This window comes from Calypte anna, chromosome 2 (assembly GCF_003957555.1).
Source record: "Calypte anna isolate BGI_N300 chromosome 2, bCalAnn1_v1.p, whole genome shotgun sequence".
Classification (NCBI taxonomy): domain Eukaryota; kingdom Metazoa; phylum Chordata; class Aves; order Apodiformes; family Trochilidae; genus Calypte; species Calypte anna.
Window position 1 is genome coordinate 95,276,941 of NC_044245.1, and position 19,447 is coordinate 95,296,387.

At 36.8% G+C, this 19,447-nt stretch overlaps 1 protein-coding gene across 1 annotated transcript in view; it reads right to left on the reverse strand.

The window, feature by feature from the left end:
- Positions 1–255: 255 nt before the first annotated feature.
- The window catches only part of CCDC102B (coiled-coil domain containing 102B), a 139,682-nt gene continuing 120,490 nt past the window's right edge, over positions 256–19,447 (reverse strand). The window contains exon 6 of the mRNA XM_008505501.2: positions 256–489. Within this exon, the coding sequence (XP_008503723.2) occupies positions 400–489 (90 nt within the window). The 3' untranslated portion in view covers positions 256–399. The remainder of the gene's footprint in view (positions 490–19,447) is intronic.

Here is a 19,447-nt window from a genome sequence, read left to right on the forward strand (position 1 = left end):
ATTTTCCAAAAATTCTCATAATTTACACTTTATCTTAATACATTTGTGCTATGTGATATTTAAAATTTTTATATGCACAATTAATAAACAAGTATTTAAATAAAAATATGTGTACTTTTTTTTACATTAGATGTGAGCAGTTAAGACATCTGGAATGAAAGGACAGAGAGTTTTCAACAAAAATGCTAAGTTGGTGTACTCTGACACTAGGGTATTTTCCTTGAATCTTATTCAAAAAAAACCAGAATATATAGATATGATGTACACTGTTCCTATGTGTGTCATGTACTTCTGAAGTGAAATTTGCCTGTAAGTCTTTATGAAGATTCTAAGTTCTTTGTCCGTCTTCTTTACTGTTGGCTTAGTCGATGCAGGGCTGTTTGATGATCTCCAGCATCTTCATTTACTGTCTTGGTAGAACCTCCAGCAACATAGAAGGAACCTTGCCTGGTGCCAAATCCTGAGTTTGCTTTCTCCAGTTTCTTTGGTCTGAAATTAAAAAAAAAAAAAAAAAAAAAGCCAGTTCAACTTTTAAACAAATTTGAAATTTCTTCTAAGAAAGAAGTTTCAATTGGTGACAGCAGAATTTAGATAAGACAGCCTCTTAGTATGAACTATATAGTACACATTGGATAATTTTAATCTGATTCCTTAATAATGAAGAAAAAAGTACAGGGTTACAGAGCAATTACTTGGAATTGCCTTCATGGTGAGCAGGAGACAATGCTTGCTTGCTTAACTTTTGCTGACTAAGAGCCATTATTTACTGACTGAAAGTTCTGAACCGTGGCACTATTTGTGTGGTTTAGGCCCAGCCGGTAACAAAGGACCATGTGGCCGCTTGCTCCTTCTCACCCAACTTCATGAAAAATCCACCTAAAATATCCTGGGTCAAGACAAGGACTAGGAGGGTTCCACTCACCAATTATTGTCCTGGGCAAAACAGACTCAAAAAAATTAATTTAATTTATCATTAATCAAACCACAAAAGGGCGAACAGAAAACAGAGCTTAAATACCTTACCCCACTCCTGCCTTCTTCCTGGGACCAAATGACTTTGTTCCTTCTGTCTCTACCTCTCCCCACTCAGGGCACAGGGGAGGGGCAGGGGGGGTTTAGGGTCAGTTCCCCACACGCTGTTTCTGCCGCTCCTTCCTCCTCAGGGGGAGGACTCCTCACAGCCTTCCCCTGCTCCAACGCGGGGTCCCTCTCATGGCAGAGAGTCCTTCACAACCCCTCCGACATGAGTCCCTCCCACAGGTGCAGTCCCTCAGGCACAGACTGCTCCAGCCTGGGCTGCACACAGAGTTGCGGCTGCTGCGGGAGCAGTCACCTCCTCTGCCACAGGGCCCTCCATAGCTGCAGGGTCACGTCTGCTCCACAGTGATCCTTCACGGGCTGCTCCCTCATGCTCCCACATGGCTTGCATGGTGCGCAGCCTCTCTCACCAGGGGCTGCAGGGGAACCGCTACTCGGGCACCTTCTCCCCCTCCTTCCTCACTGGCCTTGGCATCTCTGCTTAGGAATGACTCTCACCTCCCCCTCTCCTCTGCCCTGAGGTCTCATTCATTTCCCGTTCCCGATTATGTTAATTGTGGAGGCGCACCCGTTGTCACTGGTGGGATGGTCAGATTTTGGAGCTGAGGGAGCTTCCAACAGCTTCTCACAGAGGGCACCCCTGCCCACCCTCATGCCCTACACTCCCATCAAAATGGCTCCACATGAATCCAACACAGGTAGTATTGCTATCAAGGTATATTTAAAGTACTCAGACTAACTCTTGAGCCTCTGTTATTGGAAAAAAGGAAAGCAGAAAACAGTGAAAAAGATCAAAGCTATCTCAACACCCTACTTTGACAGAACCCTAGCCACTAGTCCACCATAATATCTTCAATTTACATCAATGGCAATTGGGAGAAATTATGTACATAACCATAATGGTCATAAAGATTACCATTAAAACATAATAATCTTATTGTTTATAGATCTTGGTTTGACAAATCCCATTTTTAATAACAATGTGCAGCAGAACATGAACATCCACTCTTGCTGGGCACCAGAATGTCTATATGCTCTCTAGAATTCAGAGCACAGGGAACAGACAGTAGCCCTGAACAGAACAGTATAGGTGATTTATGAGGTCAGGTGCTACCCAAAGTGTATATATTACAAATTGACCCAAGAAGACTGCATGTAAGAGTGAATAAATCCTGTATATAAACAGTTGTTGCCTCAAAAATGGTTAATTGAGAATTTCCTGTGCTGTAAGCTTAGGGGCATACATCTCCAATTTTCTCCACGTCACCTTTGCACTTCTGCTGAAATCCTATCACAATTCACAGTGCAATTCCAGTTTCTTGTCTTTTTTAGATAACTGGAACAGGTTTTCCGGAAAAGAAAAATTGTAAATTCATTGGTTTACTCTTGAAGCTGGAAAGTTAAAGGTCTTTTCAGCAATGTCTGAACAACATGTCAAGGAACCTGAGAGTTTTTAGTAAACCGTGGAACATGGTGGGACCAGCATCTAATCTGTCTAATACTTAGAAAACAATTATGTTCTTAGAACATATATCAAGACAACTCTGGGTAGAGTAAGCTGTGAAACTATAAGAAGCCTTTGAATTAGTATGACACTGTGATTGCTGACAGCATTGCAGACCCCATGATGCTCCTATCTGCTGATGAACATGCCCACTAATCATTCCACATGCAGACTGATTGCCAAGCCCTACATCAGTAAGAATCAGTAAGCTGGCAAATTCTCCACCCTGCTGGATACTCAAGACTGGGCTGATTAGAAACTTAGTTGTTATGGCTGAATTTCACTGGAAATTTTTAAAACAGATGGCTGCTTCCTTTCTAATTAACTTAACGATTTCCAATAATAATTTGCCTTATTAAAAATTCTAGTTAAATTCTATTAACCACTGCGTGTTATTAAAATACTTGTGTGAATATATTAGTGAAATGTCATCTTTCCTTTTCCATTAATTGTGCTAATCTAAAAAATATTAATATAAACTAAGAAAAAAAATAACCCTAAAACTAGCAACTGAAAATTAAAACATTTAAATTTTGAAAATAAATTTAAATAAAAGGAACTAAAAATGTCTGAAAAATATTAGCCATAAGTCATGGATATGGGTTTAAATTATCTCTTATTCTCCTGGGAATACACATAGTATATTCTGAAGACGAATCAAGTTACTTGTTGCTGAAATAGTTCTTCCTTAAGCACTGTAGAAACACCTAACCAGCTATTTTTAGATCCCATGTTCATCTAACATCTATAAAAAGAGTTTCGTTCTGATTTCTATTTAATAATCAAATTAATGCTGTTACACATATAATGAGCTACTACTAAAACCAGTACATGAACACACAGAATAGTAACCATTGAATATTTATACAGAGGCATACACATTTACCAGAAATCACTAGCATGTAGACAATCTTATTTAAAAGGCTAGTCCCAATCTGTAACGAACTGGAAAACTTAGGAGTGCCTATTGACAAGTTAATGTACAAGAAATTCCTTGAATTTTCACTCTGGTTTACATCAGTATTCAAACAACTGCTGCAAGAACTCCTGAGATCACCCCTTTATGTAAAGGTATTTTTACCAAAGTATAAGTAGAGTAAGTTACATGTATCCAAAAAGCATGTGCCTCAATTGCCCTTCTCTGTTTTCAAGTTATAATTCCTCTGAGTAGTTCTGTTCATTTGTAACTTCAAAGTGTATATTCCATGTGATGGCAGTAATGAGCAGCTCATTTAATTGTGAACATTTATGGAGTATGTGCCATGATAAAAACAGGGAAATTTTGTGCATCTGTAGACAGCACCAGTCACCACTGAAACCACGTGGCGTCTGGGGAGGACTGGGGCAAGAAGTTGCTCTCTTGTGTTCTGTTGTTATTCAGCCACATGGTGGAAGGGCAGTAAGAGCCAGGTGAAATGGGAACCATGTTTGGTTCCAATTGGAGCATGCTTTGGTTCCTTGGGTCAGGCAGGGAAGCAGCTACTTGCAGGAGTGTCCATCCTTGTTCTGCAAAGCCCATCAGCTCTGTAGCTGCTGCTGGTGCTGTGGCCATCTGCTGGGTCAGCTCAGAGAGTGAGCTGAAACCCCTCTGTATGTGTAAGAGCTAAATAACTGTGTTACAAGTTATTGTCAGACAGGCATGAAAGCTCTGGAAAGCCTATTAATAAAAGTAACATGCTCTGGAAAAAAAAAATTAAAATTAAGAAAAAAAAATCAGGGTAAAAATGAACAAGCAAAATAAAATGCATGGGTTTTGAATTCCAGATAAATCAGCAAAGCACTTTGAAGCACTTTTCCTAGCAGCAGACAAATAGAATATGCTAACAAAATCATGAAAATGCACAGGCATATAAAAAAAAGGCAGCATACCATATGTCCACCAATATCTAGTACAACAGGAACATTAAGAAAGCCATTAAGATAGTGTCCCTATTGTGCCCAGGTATACAATAACATATGGTACATTTCCTGCTTCACAGTGCATTTCCTTGGTTTTGTTGTTTAGCATCACTGATTTAGTCCTCAATTACTATAGTTCACGTCTGCATTTCTCTACAAAATATTTTAAAATTCTTGTTTGTTACTTAAAATTAATCTTTTTTAAAGTGTTAAGTAAACAGTAAATATTAATCTAATGTAAGAGTTTTTCCAACTGTTAATTAAATTGAAGAGATAGAATTATTTTAAATGTAGCTACACATGATACTTAAATTATTATTATCTTCTTTTTAAAATCCTCACACTATTTGTTGCAATGATGCTACAGAGAGACATTATAAGGTTGTTGTTGGTTTTAATCAATTGAGACTTTCTAAGGACAGATGTGGCTATCTGTCTCTCTGTAGATTAGAGGCAAAGTAGTAAGTGACTAATTGAAGAAAACACAAAAAGAAACAAAAAGTGACTATGTTCTTATAAATATCTATCTGTACATGTGGAGCTGAGAGGGAAACAGAATGTCTTAAAGATTTTTCTCATTCATGGATATTTATTTTTAAAAACCTAAATACCATTGAGGAATCTCGGGATCTGTGCAATTTATCCAATCTCCACAACAAAGGGAAGCAAGAAAAAAATAATTTCATCAGTAACCTTCTGGTTTTTTAGCTTAGGTTTTCAGAATACTCTGAAACGACTGGAATGAACCAGAATATCCATCATATTTTTACAGTAAAAGGATGCATAAAAAGTACACTTTTTCTCAATTTTCTTGAAAATGTTTTTCTATGCCCATCACTATTTATCAGTCTCATGCGAATGTGACAATAAATATGTAATTCCTTGCTTATTAAGTAAGAGAAGAGAAAATGTCCTTGTATTTGAACATATTTCAGCTCTTTTGCTATTGCTAAGCATGCGTTAAAACTACATATATGGGGTTTTTTGCCATTATTCTCTGCCAATCATGGCTTTTGTATTGCAAGCACTCAAAAATTAAAAGTAAAAATTGAAAAGGAGATGTCAGAAATATTGAATAGTGAGCAGCACAGTTCAAACAATATGTTTTGAGGGGGTTGTTTATATATGGTCAGATTAAAACAAAAACAAATGCACAACATTTTAGCTAACTTGATTTCTTATTGTAACAGAAAACAATCTGAAATTTAGATAGTAGATATTATAGGTGGCTACCTTCATATAAGACCAATTTGTGTAATGTGTTAAGACACATTTTTAAAAAATGGCTTCTTATTTCTGAGGGCAGGACATTTTCTCCTAAAGAGGAGAAAATATCAATAATACATACATTCTTTTTCTTTCTTTTTTAATAAGTGTGATTTGCATGGAAGGGTTTTTATGGGCATTTCTTTTAATAGCTGAAGAAAGGGTAAGTAAGTACACCTGGCACAAGCTCCTTTCACATTCCCTTTTTACATATTAAGATTCACGTGCTTCAGTAATATTTTTACCTCCATAATCTCCTGACCAATAAAAAGCATTATCATTCTCCTTCCTAGTAATTCCATGGTTGCCAGCTTCAATTTAGTCCCATTTATCCTTTCAGAAGTCTTAACTTTTAACAGTTGCTCAACATGCATCGCCATTACTCTTCTCTTACTTCTTCCAGGTATGAACCATATCCAGCTCTGTACCAGACATTAATTTCCTTCTCCCTCACCCTCATTCACTTCCTATTCTCTGTCCAGATTTGTCTTGAAACTAAGTGGGATGAGTATCCTCAGAATTGTGTTAGGCAGGTTCATTCTTTATTATGTGCTGTTTTTTCACCCTGAAAACACTACTATTTGTTCTTAAATAACAAATATTTAAACTGAATATGACCCCAAACAACCCACGCACACTCAACAAAAATTATTTGATTCCTGAAAAAACCTACCTGCTATACTGCAAAATCGTTCAATATTATGCCTCCTAAAGGCACTACTTTTTGAAACTGCTTTATAGTCATTGAATGGAAATTATATGAGAGTTCTGGGAAGCAGTGGAGAGTTCTGCCATACACCACGTTCTGCCTTGGGCTGTTGCCCAAAACACTGTTCATCTTTCTCAGCACTGAAGTCTGATGGCTCTTGAACTGGCTGGAGTAGAAACAAACACCATTCATCACTGCAGTGCTTTGATTACAAGCATTGCAGAAGTGAAAGCATTCATTTTAAAAGTCATAAGGCTGAGAGACAGAATGTGAACATGCACATTACAGTTACTTGTGCTGCTCCCTTCTGTTCCTCCCAGCTTCAAATTCTGACATAATAGTGGCTAGTATCTGTTAAAGATACTGTTAAAGATACCACGCAGCTAGAAAATTATCTAAATGGAAGTTGGAACCTTGGCTTTCAAACATCACAAAAAACCTAATCTCTAGCTCTGTGGTTTGTAAGGTTTTGACAGATGAAATCAGGTGGGAGCTGAACTGAAAAGCAACATATGTTGATGGTAAGCTGATGATGTGAGAGTTTCATTATATTAGAACCCACCGTGTCTGATAAAATAGTAAAGGGATAGGACCAGTAAGATTATCTTAAGTATGCAAACAGCAGAGGGAAAGCACTGATCCTTAAATGACAGTGAATTAGACACAGACAAAAGCAGGCAAAGAATAAAACCATTGAAGTCGAGGTAAAGTACAACTAGATAAGAGATAAAACATTCTCTTCTTTTTAAATTTTTTTTAAAAATTTTCCTTGTCCATTTTTTATAACAATGTTTCATACACTTACAAATATGTTAGAAAAGCACATTGGTATTTTTCAAATACCATTCATAGTTTTGATTTTTTATTGGGGAAAAAAAGAAGTGTATTTTCTGAATTTTTCAGAAAGAAAAGGTGACTGAAGTTTCCCACATCTCAGTTACATTTATAATGTACTTAATTCTCAATACAGTTCAGAACAAGTTGAGCTATTATCTGCGAAGTCTAATTTTGATGTTTCTGGTTGAGACAGTGCCAAGACGAGTTGGCTGTGTTTCTGTCATCTCTTTTTCTGGTACTCCTCCAGCATCCAGAACCAACATATAAAGAATGACTGAGGATACATTCCTGCTTAGCAGATTCACAGCAATGAATTTCTCAGCATTTTTTGTGCCCCTTTGCAGACTTCCTCCAGTATGCCCATGCCTTTCTTACACCATAAGGCTAGAGCTGAACCCAGCATTCTTGATGGGTTCTCACTAGCGCTGAGAAGAGGAACAGGGATGGCTCATGCTCACTTTGCTGTCCCACAAAACCCTCAGCTCCCTTTCTGCAAAGATGTTTTCCAGCCAGTCAGCCCCAACTCTGCCCTGATGCAAGGGGCTGTTCCTGTCCTAGTGTAGGATTTAGTATTTCCCTTTGAACTTTATAAGGTTCCTATCTGTCCATTTCTTCATCTTCTTGAGGCCCTCTGCATGACTGCACAACTACCTGGTCTACTAATGACTCCCCCTGTTTTGCATCAGCTCTAAAACTGCTGAGGGTGCACTCTGTCCCATCAACCAGGTGATTAAAGAAGTTAAACAACAGTATCTACAGCAGTGAACTCTGGGGTACATCACGAGCGACTGTCCTGTCCATTAACCATAAATGCAGTTCTGTTAATTTCCAGTCCAACACGCTGTTTGTTTGTTTTATCCATTTCATTGTTGAAGGCCATCAGGTGCAATTTCCCCTTTATAAATTCATGCTGACTGCTTACAGTCATCTTCTTGTCCTCAGGATGCTTGGAAATGGCTCCCAAAACCAGCTGTTCCATTACCTTACAGGTGCCTGAAGTAAGGCTGACTTGTCTGTGGTTTCTCATTTCCACCTTCTCTCCTGTTTTGTGCAAAAGCCTGCATAGACTGCTACCCCTATTTGCTGCCTCTGTAATTTGTGCTCTCCTTCTGGCTACATTGTTATCCAGTTCTCATATTTGGGAAACAGATTATCCACTGCCCTCATGATTCTGCAAATCTCATTCATGCACCTCCCAACTCTCTTCTACTGGTTTTATTGTGCATTTATTTATATAAATACAAACAAGAAAGCAAGCAAACAAAAAAGCATATATCTATTAAGATAGAACATTAGCATCTCAGATTATATGTAACTGAGGCTAACTTCATATTCTCTGCAATTTTATTTATAATGTTCAATGAAAGAATAGATCTTATATCTTGAACTTTCTTGCTTTCAATATCAATAGAGAAATATTGTATTTTTTCTTTTTTGTCTGGCTAGATTAGTTTTACTACTGTTGACATTCTCTTTCTGATGATTGCTTTACAATTCCTTGCTTCATATCTCTAAATTTTTTGGTACTTTTAAATATCAAATTTGCCACCCTATACTTCAGATGCCTGAAAACGTATACTTAAAAAAAATGTTGCAATAATAAAAACAAAAGAGAGATGTTTATCTTTCTAATTGTGGCATCAAAACTTAATATTGGACTGACATGATACAAAGCTCAGAAGAGAATAAAGCTTTTTGTTATGTTGTTAAACCAGGCATAACTGATTCAATATATTCCCCTTATTTCCTGAAAATAATGAACCACAGCAGGTGATTTAGAGTGAGCATCATTCTACTGGGATCAGAAATAAAAGAGCAGGTCAAGAAAATTGTCTGCGTGGTATAGATTCTTTAATCCTAGCAAATTTTACAGGATTTTAAAGATAGTAGAGAATTCACAAGATTGTTCGAAAGAAAATGATACCACCACAGAATATGTAGAAGTCAGAGGCACATATGTTGTCTTTGCTAAATGCAAGAAACACAAATAATGAAACCAAAAGGGCTGTTTTTTTTAATCATGTGGTTCTGAACTCTGTTCATGCAGGGTGTTGTAGGTGCTAGATTTGATCTATTTTGTGCCAGTAAAATTCCAGAGAGTTCATAAACTGATGTAAGAAGAGTATTAGAAATCTTCAGTGATAGATTCTAGCAATGAATAGCCACATCATTTTGGTGAAGTTAGCAGCTTCCATCTTTCAAGTTATATTAGATATAAAATTAAGAGCAATACAATGATATATTAAAATACAGACAGCTCTTTGTTACAGACAGATGTATGCCTGTGTTAGTTTACCTCTGAATAAGAAGATACAGCATGTAACTATACCTAAACTTGATGTAAGAAATACTTGTTTCTCCCTGAAAACAGACAGAAGCACCGCCAACCTAGATATACAAATCTATATACAACCAATTTCCAAGCTGATGTAAATTTAACATTGATTATTTTCACAAAACTAACACATTCAAAGCACACTTAGCTGATTTCTGTGGATGGAACAACTGTTTTAGAGCTAGAAAGAATTTTTAGTTTTTATTGTTTCTAGAAATTTAGAAAAAGTGTATCAATAGTATATAGTATCAATAGTATCAATAACTTATTTACTAACTTAATGACTATACAGTAAAAGGTAAGTTAACTGTCACTGGGAAATTTGTATGACAAGTGCTCCTGTTCTAGAAAGAGAAAGAAGAACAATGAACTCAGAGTCCCTCCATGGAGTAGATGTGCACTCTCCAGGCTTGAGATGCTGTTTGGTTTAAATGATTTTAAGTGTAGGGAAGGAATACATGCCCAAAACATCCTTCCCCAAAAGACTTCTAAGATTTGAACCTAAGAATTATGATGATTTTTCAGTGCTACATCTTTTTTCTACTAATTTTCTAACTTTTGGAACACAACTGAAGCACCAAAATGAGAATGAAAACTCATAGACAAATATTTTACAGGTAATAGTAAAGAAACAGAGGGTTACAAGCAGCACAAATGCAAACAGACCCATAAATATCCTCCATGCTTCTGTTTGTTATTTGTAGATTAATACAATAGATACAGCAAAAATACATTACTATTTTACTATCTAGAAAGGTAGGGGGAGAAGTGCAGTAGGGGAAAAAAATTACAGTATTTGGAGTTGGAAGTAAGCTCAAGAAACAATTTTGCATATCATCTTTCAGGATCTTTAAAGGATGGAGGTGAATCATAGCTGCTTACAGTGATACAAGTCATCCCTTGCTCATTTCTCATTTGTCTTTCAAAACAACAACAAAAAAAATCTGAACTGCTTGCATGAACAGTTACATAACTTATAGTTAGAAAATCTATCATGAAAGATGTGAAGCAATTTAGAGCAGGATGTATTTCATGTATTTCAGTTATTTATGAATAACTAGACATACCTGTATTGAATTTAAAAAGGTAAAGATAATTTTCAGATCTTTAGTATCTTAACTTCTGACTTCTTTGCTTCTTTATTTTACCCATGTAAATCTATTTAGAAATTAGGTGTGAGTTTTGGGCAAGTAACAAGCTGCACAGTGAACAATTAGAATGAATTGAAATTTTTTTCAGTTGTTGACATAATGTAGCAGCAGCAGAATTTTTATAGATGTGTTATAAGTAAAGAAAAGGAAAAAAAAGAAAGTAACTGGTAACCTTGAAGTAGAAAAATTAAATGAAATAATTATTCCAAAAACATTATCTATTGTAAGTCTTTATATAGCAGAAAAGTACCATTCAAAATGGGCACAAAGCGCTGAAAATGCTATGAAAGAAATGTAATAAGAAAACCAGTGGTGTAGAAAAATCCCCAGTGTAACTCAATTAGGAACAGAAGCTAATGAAGGTTCTAAAAATGTGCCTGTAAAGATGGCAGTTTCAGGTCAGTGAAGTGATAGAACAGTTCAGTAAGAAGTAATCATCAGACTGTCAGTATTCAAAAAATGAATTACAAAAAAAGTCATAGAGAGGAGGTAGTTTCTGATTAGTTAGAGACAAGCAGATGCTAACTAATATGAAGGTAGGAAGTTGAAAAATTCTGAATATATAAAATATACGTGTAAAATATATATATATATTCTGAATATATAAAATTAATTGTTCTTTCAGTAAATGGTCTTCTATTAAAAATTTTTGCTTTCTTCCTTGAAAGCAAAAAAGGTAATAATGTAACAATGAATACTGTAATAATGCTTAGCTACAGTAAAGAAAAAAAAAGATGTGAACTACTAAAAAAGGAATGGATAACACAATGTGCTACCACACTAATCCAAATAGTAATCACATCTTGAATACTGAATATAATATTTACTGAAAGGAGAACATACAAAACAGGAGAAGTTTCAAAGAACAGCAAATGTTTAAACAAATATATGGAATGGCTTCAACAGGAGGGATGACTACAGACACCTAAAAAGGATGGGGTAAACAGGAACAGGTCACAACTTCTATCAATATAGAAAGCAGGGGACATCAAATTAAACCAGCAAAGGCAGGTTTGACACAAGAAATAACTTTTAACACAATTAAGTGATTTTTTGTAATAGGACGTTACTAAAACTTTCTACAAGTCCAGAGAGCTATTGAACAATTTAACAGAAGAAATTTCTACACCAGGATTAAAAGATACAGTCTATGACTGAGGAGTCCTTGACCTTGATTTTCCTGGGATCTGGCACTGTACTGGGATGTATGCCTACCTCTTTCCTTTGCTCCTATAGTCTTCCACAAATCCACTTTTGGTCATCCCCAAATCAGAATACCAGTTTATATGGAACCCTTGTGTGTGCTAGAATAACAGTTTCTATGTTACATTCATTACTGTAATAAGCATACAAAGCAATGTTTGAAATTAAGATTTAAGGCTTTATAAGAATAATGAATGTGAAATATTCTCTTCTAGGATTTGGAGGACTTTTTGCTTCAAGTTCTTCTTTTCTCCAACTACATTTAAAACACATAAACATATTGGCCAGGGAGAAACTTCCAGACTCATAAGCATGGGTTTCTGTTTTACATGAAATCACTACCACTGCCTCAAAGTGCTAGAAAAGAGAGTAAAAAAAGTCTTTCGAATTCCAGATTGTGATTTCAATCTCTCAAGTAAAACCCAATGGCATTATGATTTCAGTGGTAAAATAAAGTTTCAGTGAAGTCTTTGAAATGAAGACTTTGAAATGCAAGGGACTATCCTCACCATTATATTTAATTGCAGTCAATGTTAATATCTTCCCTAGTTTAATGAATTTGTGTCATTCAGACAATTAACATATTTATTTTATTTTTGAGATGAAATCTGGCCCAGCAAAAATTTCAAAACTTCATCCTGCTATTTCTCACTGAAGAATTAAAATCCATTAGAATAGTACCAAACTCCAGTAAAACTGCCTCTTGTTAAACTGAATGCATCACAACTCTCTTGCAATTTCAGTATATATCCTTTGGCTTCCCACAGCATAGCTCATTTGGCACAGTTTTTTTATATTGTTTCTCCCACTGTACAATTTGCCATCATTCAATCAGAAGATATTTTTCATACCTTACTGAACCAGCTTCAGCTTTCTTCCTAAAAGGGGCCATGACACTAGAATGGGGAAGTACATCTTCTAGGTACTTATGAAAATAATTATTCAAAGACAGGTTTCCAGGACCTTCTGCAAAGCACATTACTGCTCATAAATCCCAACAGTTTGTCATACATCATTTCCTAATTAGTGTACCTCTTTCACACTACTTTCCACATTCTCACTTCCCTATTTTATCCCTTTGTTGCAAGAGTATCAATTAATTATTCTGAATTCATGTGCTTTGCAAAAAAAGATAAGCTTTCTGGTTGTTCATCTCTGGGTAGAAATACTAATTTTTCATCTAACTCTCTAAAGTTTTTGTGCTTCTTATTTCCAATTTGTCTATTTAAAATGACAATGTTAAAAAAGATAATTAGAATTACTAATTGGCTTCATAAAGGAAATATCATGACAAGAAAAAGTAATTTGTGTGTGTCAAATAAAAAATTTGGCTTAAATTTTAAAAAATTTATAGCTCTTCAAAATCTAAATATTGACTGTCTGTTTCCCTCATATGAGGCCAGTGATGACAAACACAGACGTTTTACTGGAAAATAATTTTACTGCAGCTACTGCCCTGATGGCATTATACTACATCCTGATTAATTTTCTCAGACTGTATTGTCTGAGAGTTGCTGGAGAAGATGACTTGGCAGTGGTGGCTGCTGCAGATCTGTGACGATCTCAGAAGCTTCTTTCAAGAAAAAATGATTAACGTACACTAATATCTTTTTCCAAGTGACAGTAAATGCAGATCACAGCAGGAGGCTTTCAAGTATAGAGACAATGGGTGACAAAGATGTTACCCTAAAAAAAGTGTATGTACTGTAAGCCTTAACTTTTTTGAAATATTGTTGAAAGAAGTTATCTCATAAATATGGTTCACTTTGCTATCTGAAAAATAGAAGAAAGTGATTCTTCTGGTCTCCAGAATAAAATATGACAGAAATATGTGCTGACATGTGATAAGCACATCTAAAAGTTTTAATGAAAACTCTCAGGAATAAAGAAAACAGCTACTGACACAGAAACTGTCATGACAAATTACCTGTTGAAGAATCTTTAAGGAACAGAAAATGCACAGCTGGCAACAGAACATGTTTTAAAATTCTTACTGAAGACAGCTGGCTAATCTGGGCCACAATACACGTTTATGATGTTCAGCATACAGTCATCCTCTTACTCTGACATGTTCAGAAGAGTTCAAATTTTAAAAGATTTGTTAAAAGAAGTGTCTTTCTTTTCTAAATTATATGGAACCACTGAGGATCTTTAAAAAACTTTTCTGTAAAATTGCATTTCACCATTAAAATATTTAGTATTAGCAGAAAAGTAGATGACTTTAATTATCAAGCCAGTAATTTTATTAATTGCTCTACAAATGCTCTTGATGTTTAGTGCCAAAACAGTTTCAGGAAAGATCAGTGACTCACTTTAAGAAAAATCATGGTGATACTTCACCTTTTTATCAGTCCTCTCCATGAGGCTGGGGGTTTTTTAGCCTGGAAAATAGGAGGCTGTGGGGAGACTCTAATGCTCTCCACACCTACCTGAAAGGAGGCTGTAGTGAGATGGATGTTGGTCTCTTGTCCTGAATAACAAGCAATAAAAGAAGATGAAATGGCCTCTGGCTGTGCCAGGGGAGATTTAGATTGGATATTTGAAGAAAAAAAAAATCTTTATTAAAAGGGTTGTCATGCAATGGAACTTCATATAAAAGGGGCTATATGCAGAGATGCAGGCTATAAATTCAACAAATCAAGGATCAAGCACTATTGTTTGGCTTTCAAAATTTAATAGAGAGGTCAAATATGATTCTAGAGCATTCTCAAGGACAGGATTGGTGTCCCTGCTCATGCAGGGGATTGGAAGTAAATGATCTTTAAGGTCCCTTCCAGCCCAATGATTCTATGCAGCCCTCCGCTACATTCCCCTGCATTTTTATAAATAATCCATTCATCATGTCCTTACATTTGCTTCCCCATAGATTCTATTACACAAAAGAAAACTAAAACTAGTGATTAGGAGACATTTTTAGAGATTCTATGCACACAGACAATACAGCAATGTTGTATGAAATGACTGCTCAAAAGTAGCCTGCTTTGGAAGAAATATAAAAATAATCCATTTTGCACAAGTGCATTTTCACATTCAAAGAGCTTCATGTGAGAATATTTGAAAAGAGCTCCAACTTAGGTCAAAACACTTTCTGATTATATAAAAATAACATAAAAAATAGGTAAAAAAGAAGCAAAATCCATCATTTCCTTTCCTTAGCTGACTTCCTAATTGAATTAAGGACCTGACTTCCTAATTGAATTAAGGAACCTGGCAAATAAACTTTTTCTATCTGGATCTGATAAATAATTTCTAATAAAGTCTAAAATGAAAACAGGTTATTCAAGGTGCTAATAAATATGTTATTCAATAAATTCATTCCTAATGTCATTTGAGAAAATATATTAATCTTTTAGAATGAAGGATAAAGAAAATATATTTTATTATTAATTTAAAGTGGAGAAACAGTATTACTATTTCCTTATTTCCTTGTTTTAAAGAAATTTATGGTGCCAGGATGCTGTACAGTTTCTCCCTTCTCTGGGATTTTTCATCTTTTAGAAAAAATATGCAGTATCTTGTCTTTACAAAACTGTTACATAACACTCAGTGTTCTTTTCCCGCATTCATTTTACACAACATAACCTAATCACTTAGGTTCATAGAAAGAGTATCCTTGTGATTCCTGGCTGTCAAACTTGGCAGGTCAAAAATGTGAATATTTTATTCTCTGGATTAGCGGGAGAGTTGCTATGATACTACAAGCTTAAGATCAATTCCCATCAAATGACTCATTTCCCAAGACTTACTGATTCACAGTTCTTTGAGTTGTCACCTTCACTATGATAAATTAATACATATACCCATTCAAAATAAAATTAAATATTAAATATCCTGTCAAAGTACTTAATACCCCCTCTGCAGTGGCAGCAGCATCAAGTGCAATATTTCACATTGTTTTGTTAAGTGCACAAAAACATTTTTTTCTGAGCCAACTTTCAAATTAAATTTCCATTTTTAATTCAATATATGCACAGACCTTTAGAAACTTTGCTGAAGTTATAATATATTGATTTTTTGTCATAATTTACTGCCTCTGCCTGAGCTAATACCATAGAATGCACACCAATCAGATTTTACATCTTTTGGGCTTTGTCAGTTCCAAGTATCTAGCTTTTATTATGGAAACCTTCACCTTCTGTCATTACAGGAATCAGATGATCTACTTAAATACATGGTTTTTTTCAGAGTGTTTAAATGATTTTTCAAGACTTTGTCTATAGATTTGTAGTTTAAGCTCTTGGTAAGGTAGCTAACTATATAATTTTAATTAAGCTTTTAAAATTCTCCTTTGTGTGTAAATATCTCAAGAAATATGATCAAATCCCCACTGACAACTTTTATGCGGTAAATGCAGAACATGGAAAAGAAAGCAATCACAGAGTAATTAATAACTAAATATTTGCTTAACATCAGTGTTCGATGGCTATATGGGAAGGCAAGTTTCCAGTGAAAGAAGGTTAAACTAAAGCAAATAAAACTACTGCCCCTGTAAGCATTTGAATAATTAATTTTTCATATAGTCTCAAATCTGGAACCTTATTCCTAGATGCCAAATTTCATTTCAAGAAATGATAATTTTATACATTATTTTCAAACTGTTCTTCCATGAAGGCAATCTGTATACTTCCAACACAGAACTGAGTTACACTGGGTAGCTGTAAGATGTACGTCTGTAATTTTGTACAGACAAAATGCTTCTTTCTGTCCTTTCAGACCTATATAACAAAGCTCATTTTCCTTAGTAAAGATGGAGATGCTGATCAGTTTAATCAGATCAGACATTAGGAAAAGTTAAGCCCAACTTCACCTCCTGCATTTATCTTGGAATAGATACTATTACTGCTAAAAATACAAAATAGGAATTTGTCTCCACAGCTAACTTGGGTTGCAGGAGGTAATACAGAACTTCAGCTTTTATCCTCCCCTCAGCTAAAGGGAAAAATGAAAAAATCAAATGGTGAAGGAAATACATTATGAAATATTAAGAGCAATAACTGGACTGCCCTATTGTCTGTTAGTACAAAATATGTAGAGATGTATTGTTGCAAAATCAAACATCTCAAAGGCTAAAAATTACAGAATTGAGATCCCTAACATTTTGGTGCACCCTTCTGTTTTACACAGTTGAGGACTGTTTATTCCCATCTGCACAGCTGATCACAGCTGATCACTCTTCTCTCCCCCTGCCCTATCTCCTCCTACTATTCAGTTCTTTTTTTTTTTTTTCCTTCTGTTTTTCCTCCGCTCCCAGTTACTCCCCTCTGCACCGTGTCCTTTGCCCTGCTGCCCTTTACCAGTCTCGGCCACTCTGCTCTTCCTCAGGGTGTGGATGTCAGAGATGCAGTGTTGCAACCATGGAGCAGAACCTGCCCCAAAACACTGCATCTTCCAGATGCCCTAAGGGGCTAGGAGGAGCAGCTGTAGCTAACATTGCATTACTTCAGCAAGGCCTTTGACACCGTCTCCCATAGCATACTCCTAAAAAAGCTGGCAGCCCACAGCTTGGACAGGGGCACTCTGCGCTGGGTTAAGAACTGGCTGGAGGGCCGGGCCCAGAGAGTGGTGCTGAACGGTGCTGATCCAGTTGGCGGCCGGTCACTAGTGGTGTCCATCAGGGATTTATTAATGATTTAGATGAGGGGATTGAGTCCATCATCAGCAAATTTGCAGATAACACTAAGCTGGGGGGAAGTGTGGATCAGCTGGAAGGCAGGAGGGCTCTGCAGAGGGACCTGGACAGACTGGAGAGTTGGGCTGATTCCAACGGGATGAGGTTCAACACGGCCAAGTGCCAGGTCCTGCACTTTGGCCACAACAACCAGCTCCAGGCTGGGGACAGAGTGGCTGAGAGCAGCCAGGCAGAAAGGGACCTGGGAGTCTGGATTGACAGGAAGCTGAACATGAGCCAGCAGTGTGCCCAGGTGGCCAAGAAGGCCAATGGAATCCTGGCCTGTATCAGGAACAGTGTGGCCAGCAGGTCCAAGGAAGGGATTCTGCCCCTGTACTCAGTGCTGGTGAGGCCACAGCTTAAGTCCGGTGTCCAGTTCTGGGCCCCTCACTTTAGGAAGGATATCGAGGTGCTGGAGCAGGTCCAAAGGAGGGCAACCAGGCTGGTGAAGGGACTTGAGCACAGATCCTATGAGGAGAGGCTGAGGGAGCTGGGGCTGTTCAGCCTAAAGAAGAGGCGGCTCAGGGGAGACCTCATCACTCTCTACAACTCCCTGAAAGGAGGGTGTAGCCAGGGGGGGGTTGGTCTCTTTTCCCAGGCAACTCTCAACAAGACAAGAGGGCACGGTCTCGAGTTGTGCCAGGGGAGGTTTAGGTTGGATATTAGAAAGAATTTCTTTACGGAGAGGGTGATCAGGCATTGGAATGGGCTGCCCCAGGAAGTAGTGGATTCTCCATCCCTGGAGATATTTAAAAAGAGACTGGATGTGGCACTCAGTGCCATAGTCTAGTGGATCAAGGGTTGGACTTGATGATCTCTGAGGTCCCTTCCAATCCAGTGAATTCTATGATTTTATGATTCTATGATCGTGCCTGACTTACCTTGCCCACCAGGACTGATGCACACCAGGTACACAGAGAATCTATGAAGCATTTTACTGCAAAGCTCTGAACAAGCCTCCGATGAATGTGGGAAATTGATTTCCACAAGCTTCATCAAAATATTCAAGTTTTCATGGGTACGGCAAAAGGCATATACCTGACAGCATACTAACCAATCGCTCAGATTCAAAGTCTGCACTCCAAAGCACTATGTGTGAAAAATAGTTTTAAAATAATTATTTTAACAGCAGCAAATCAGTGCATATTCCTGGAGGCTGTCAAACCTGTATATGAACTATATACACACACTGAGACACACACACATAGCTTCTGGCCAGCCAGGACAATTGTAATGCTCAAACTTCTAAGCAGATGACAGACAAAGGGTTTTAATTGTTACTAGTATCATTATTGCAACCAGGTACAATGATTGCTATAAGCATAAACTGTTTTTATAAGCAAACCAATATCTTGTTCTACATACAAATAACTATAGGAGATTTCGAAAATAGCAGAATCTACTTTATAAGAGTCTGATCCATCTAACATTCTGCATATCAAGTTTGGTCTCTCCTGTTGTCTACAAGCTGTTCAAGCATCCTACCCTGCTGGAGCAGAGCTTTTCAACATTTATGGGTATAGTTTTACTGACGTCTGCAGGGGAGTTGTTGTGAGATTCTCTTTGTTACTAGGAGGTGTTTTCTCTCATGTACTAAACACAAAAATAAAACTATAGTCATTGCACAGCTGTATTTTTCATTAATTTTAGAGGCTTTCTTAATAGCCTCCTGTCATGGTTTGGACAGTTGTTCTATCACCCACCCAGGGTGATGTCTGACACCACCCAAGATGGGGATTCAGGAAAAGGAAAGAGGACCTGTGGGTTGAAATTAAAAGAGATTTAATAGAATAGTAACAATAAATTAATATTAACCCCAATGTTAATATAAGATACA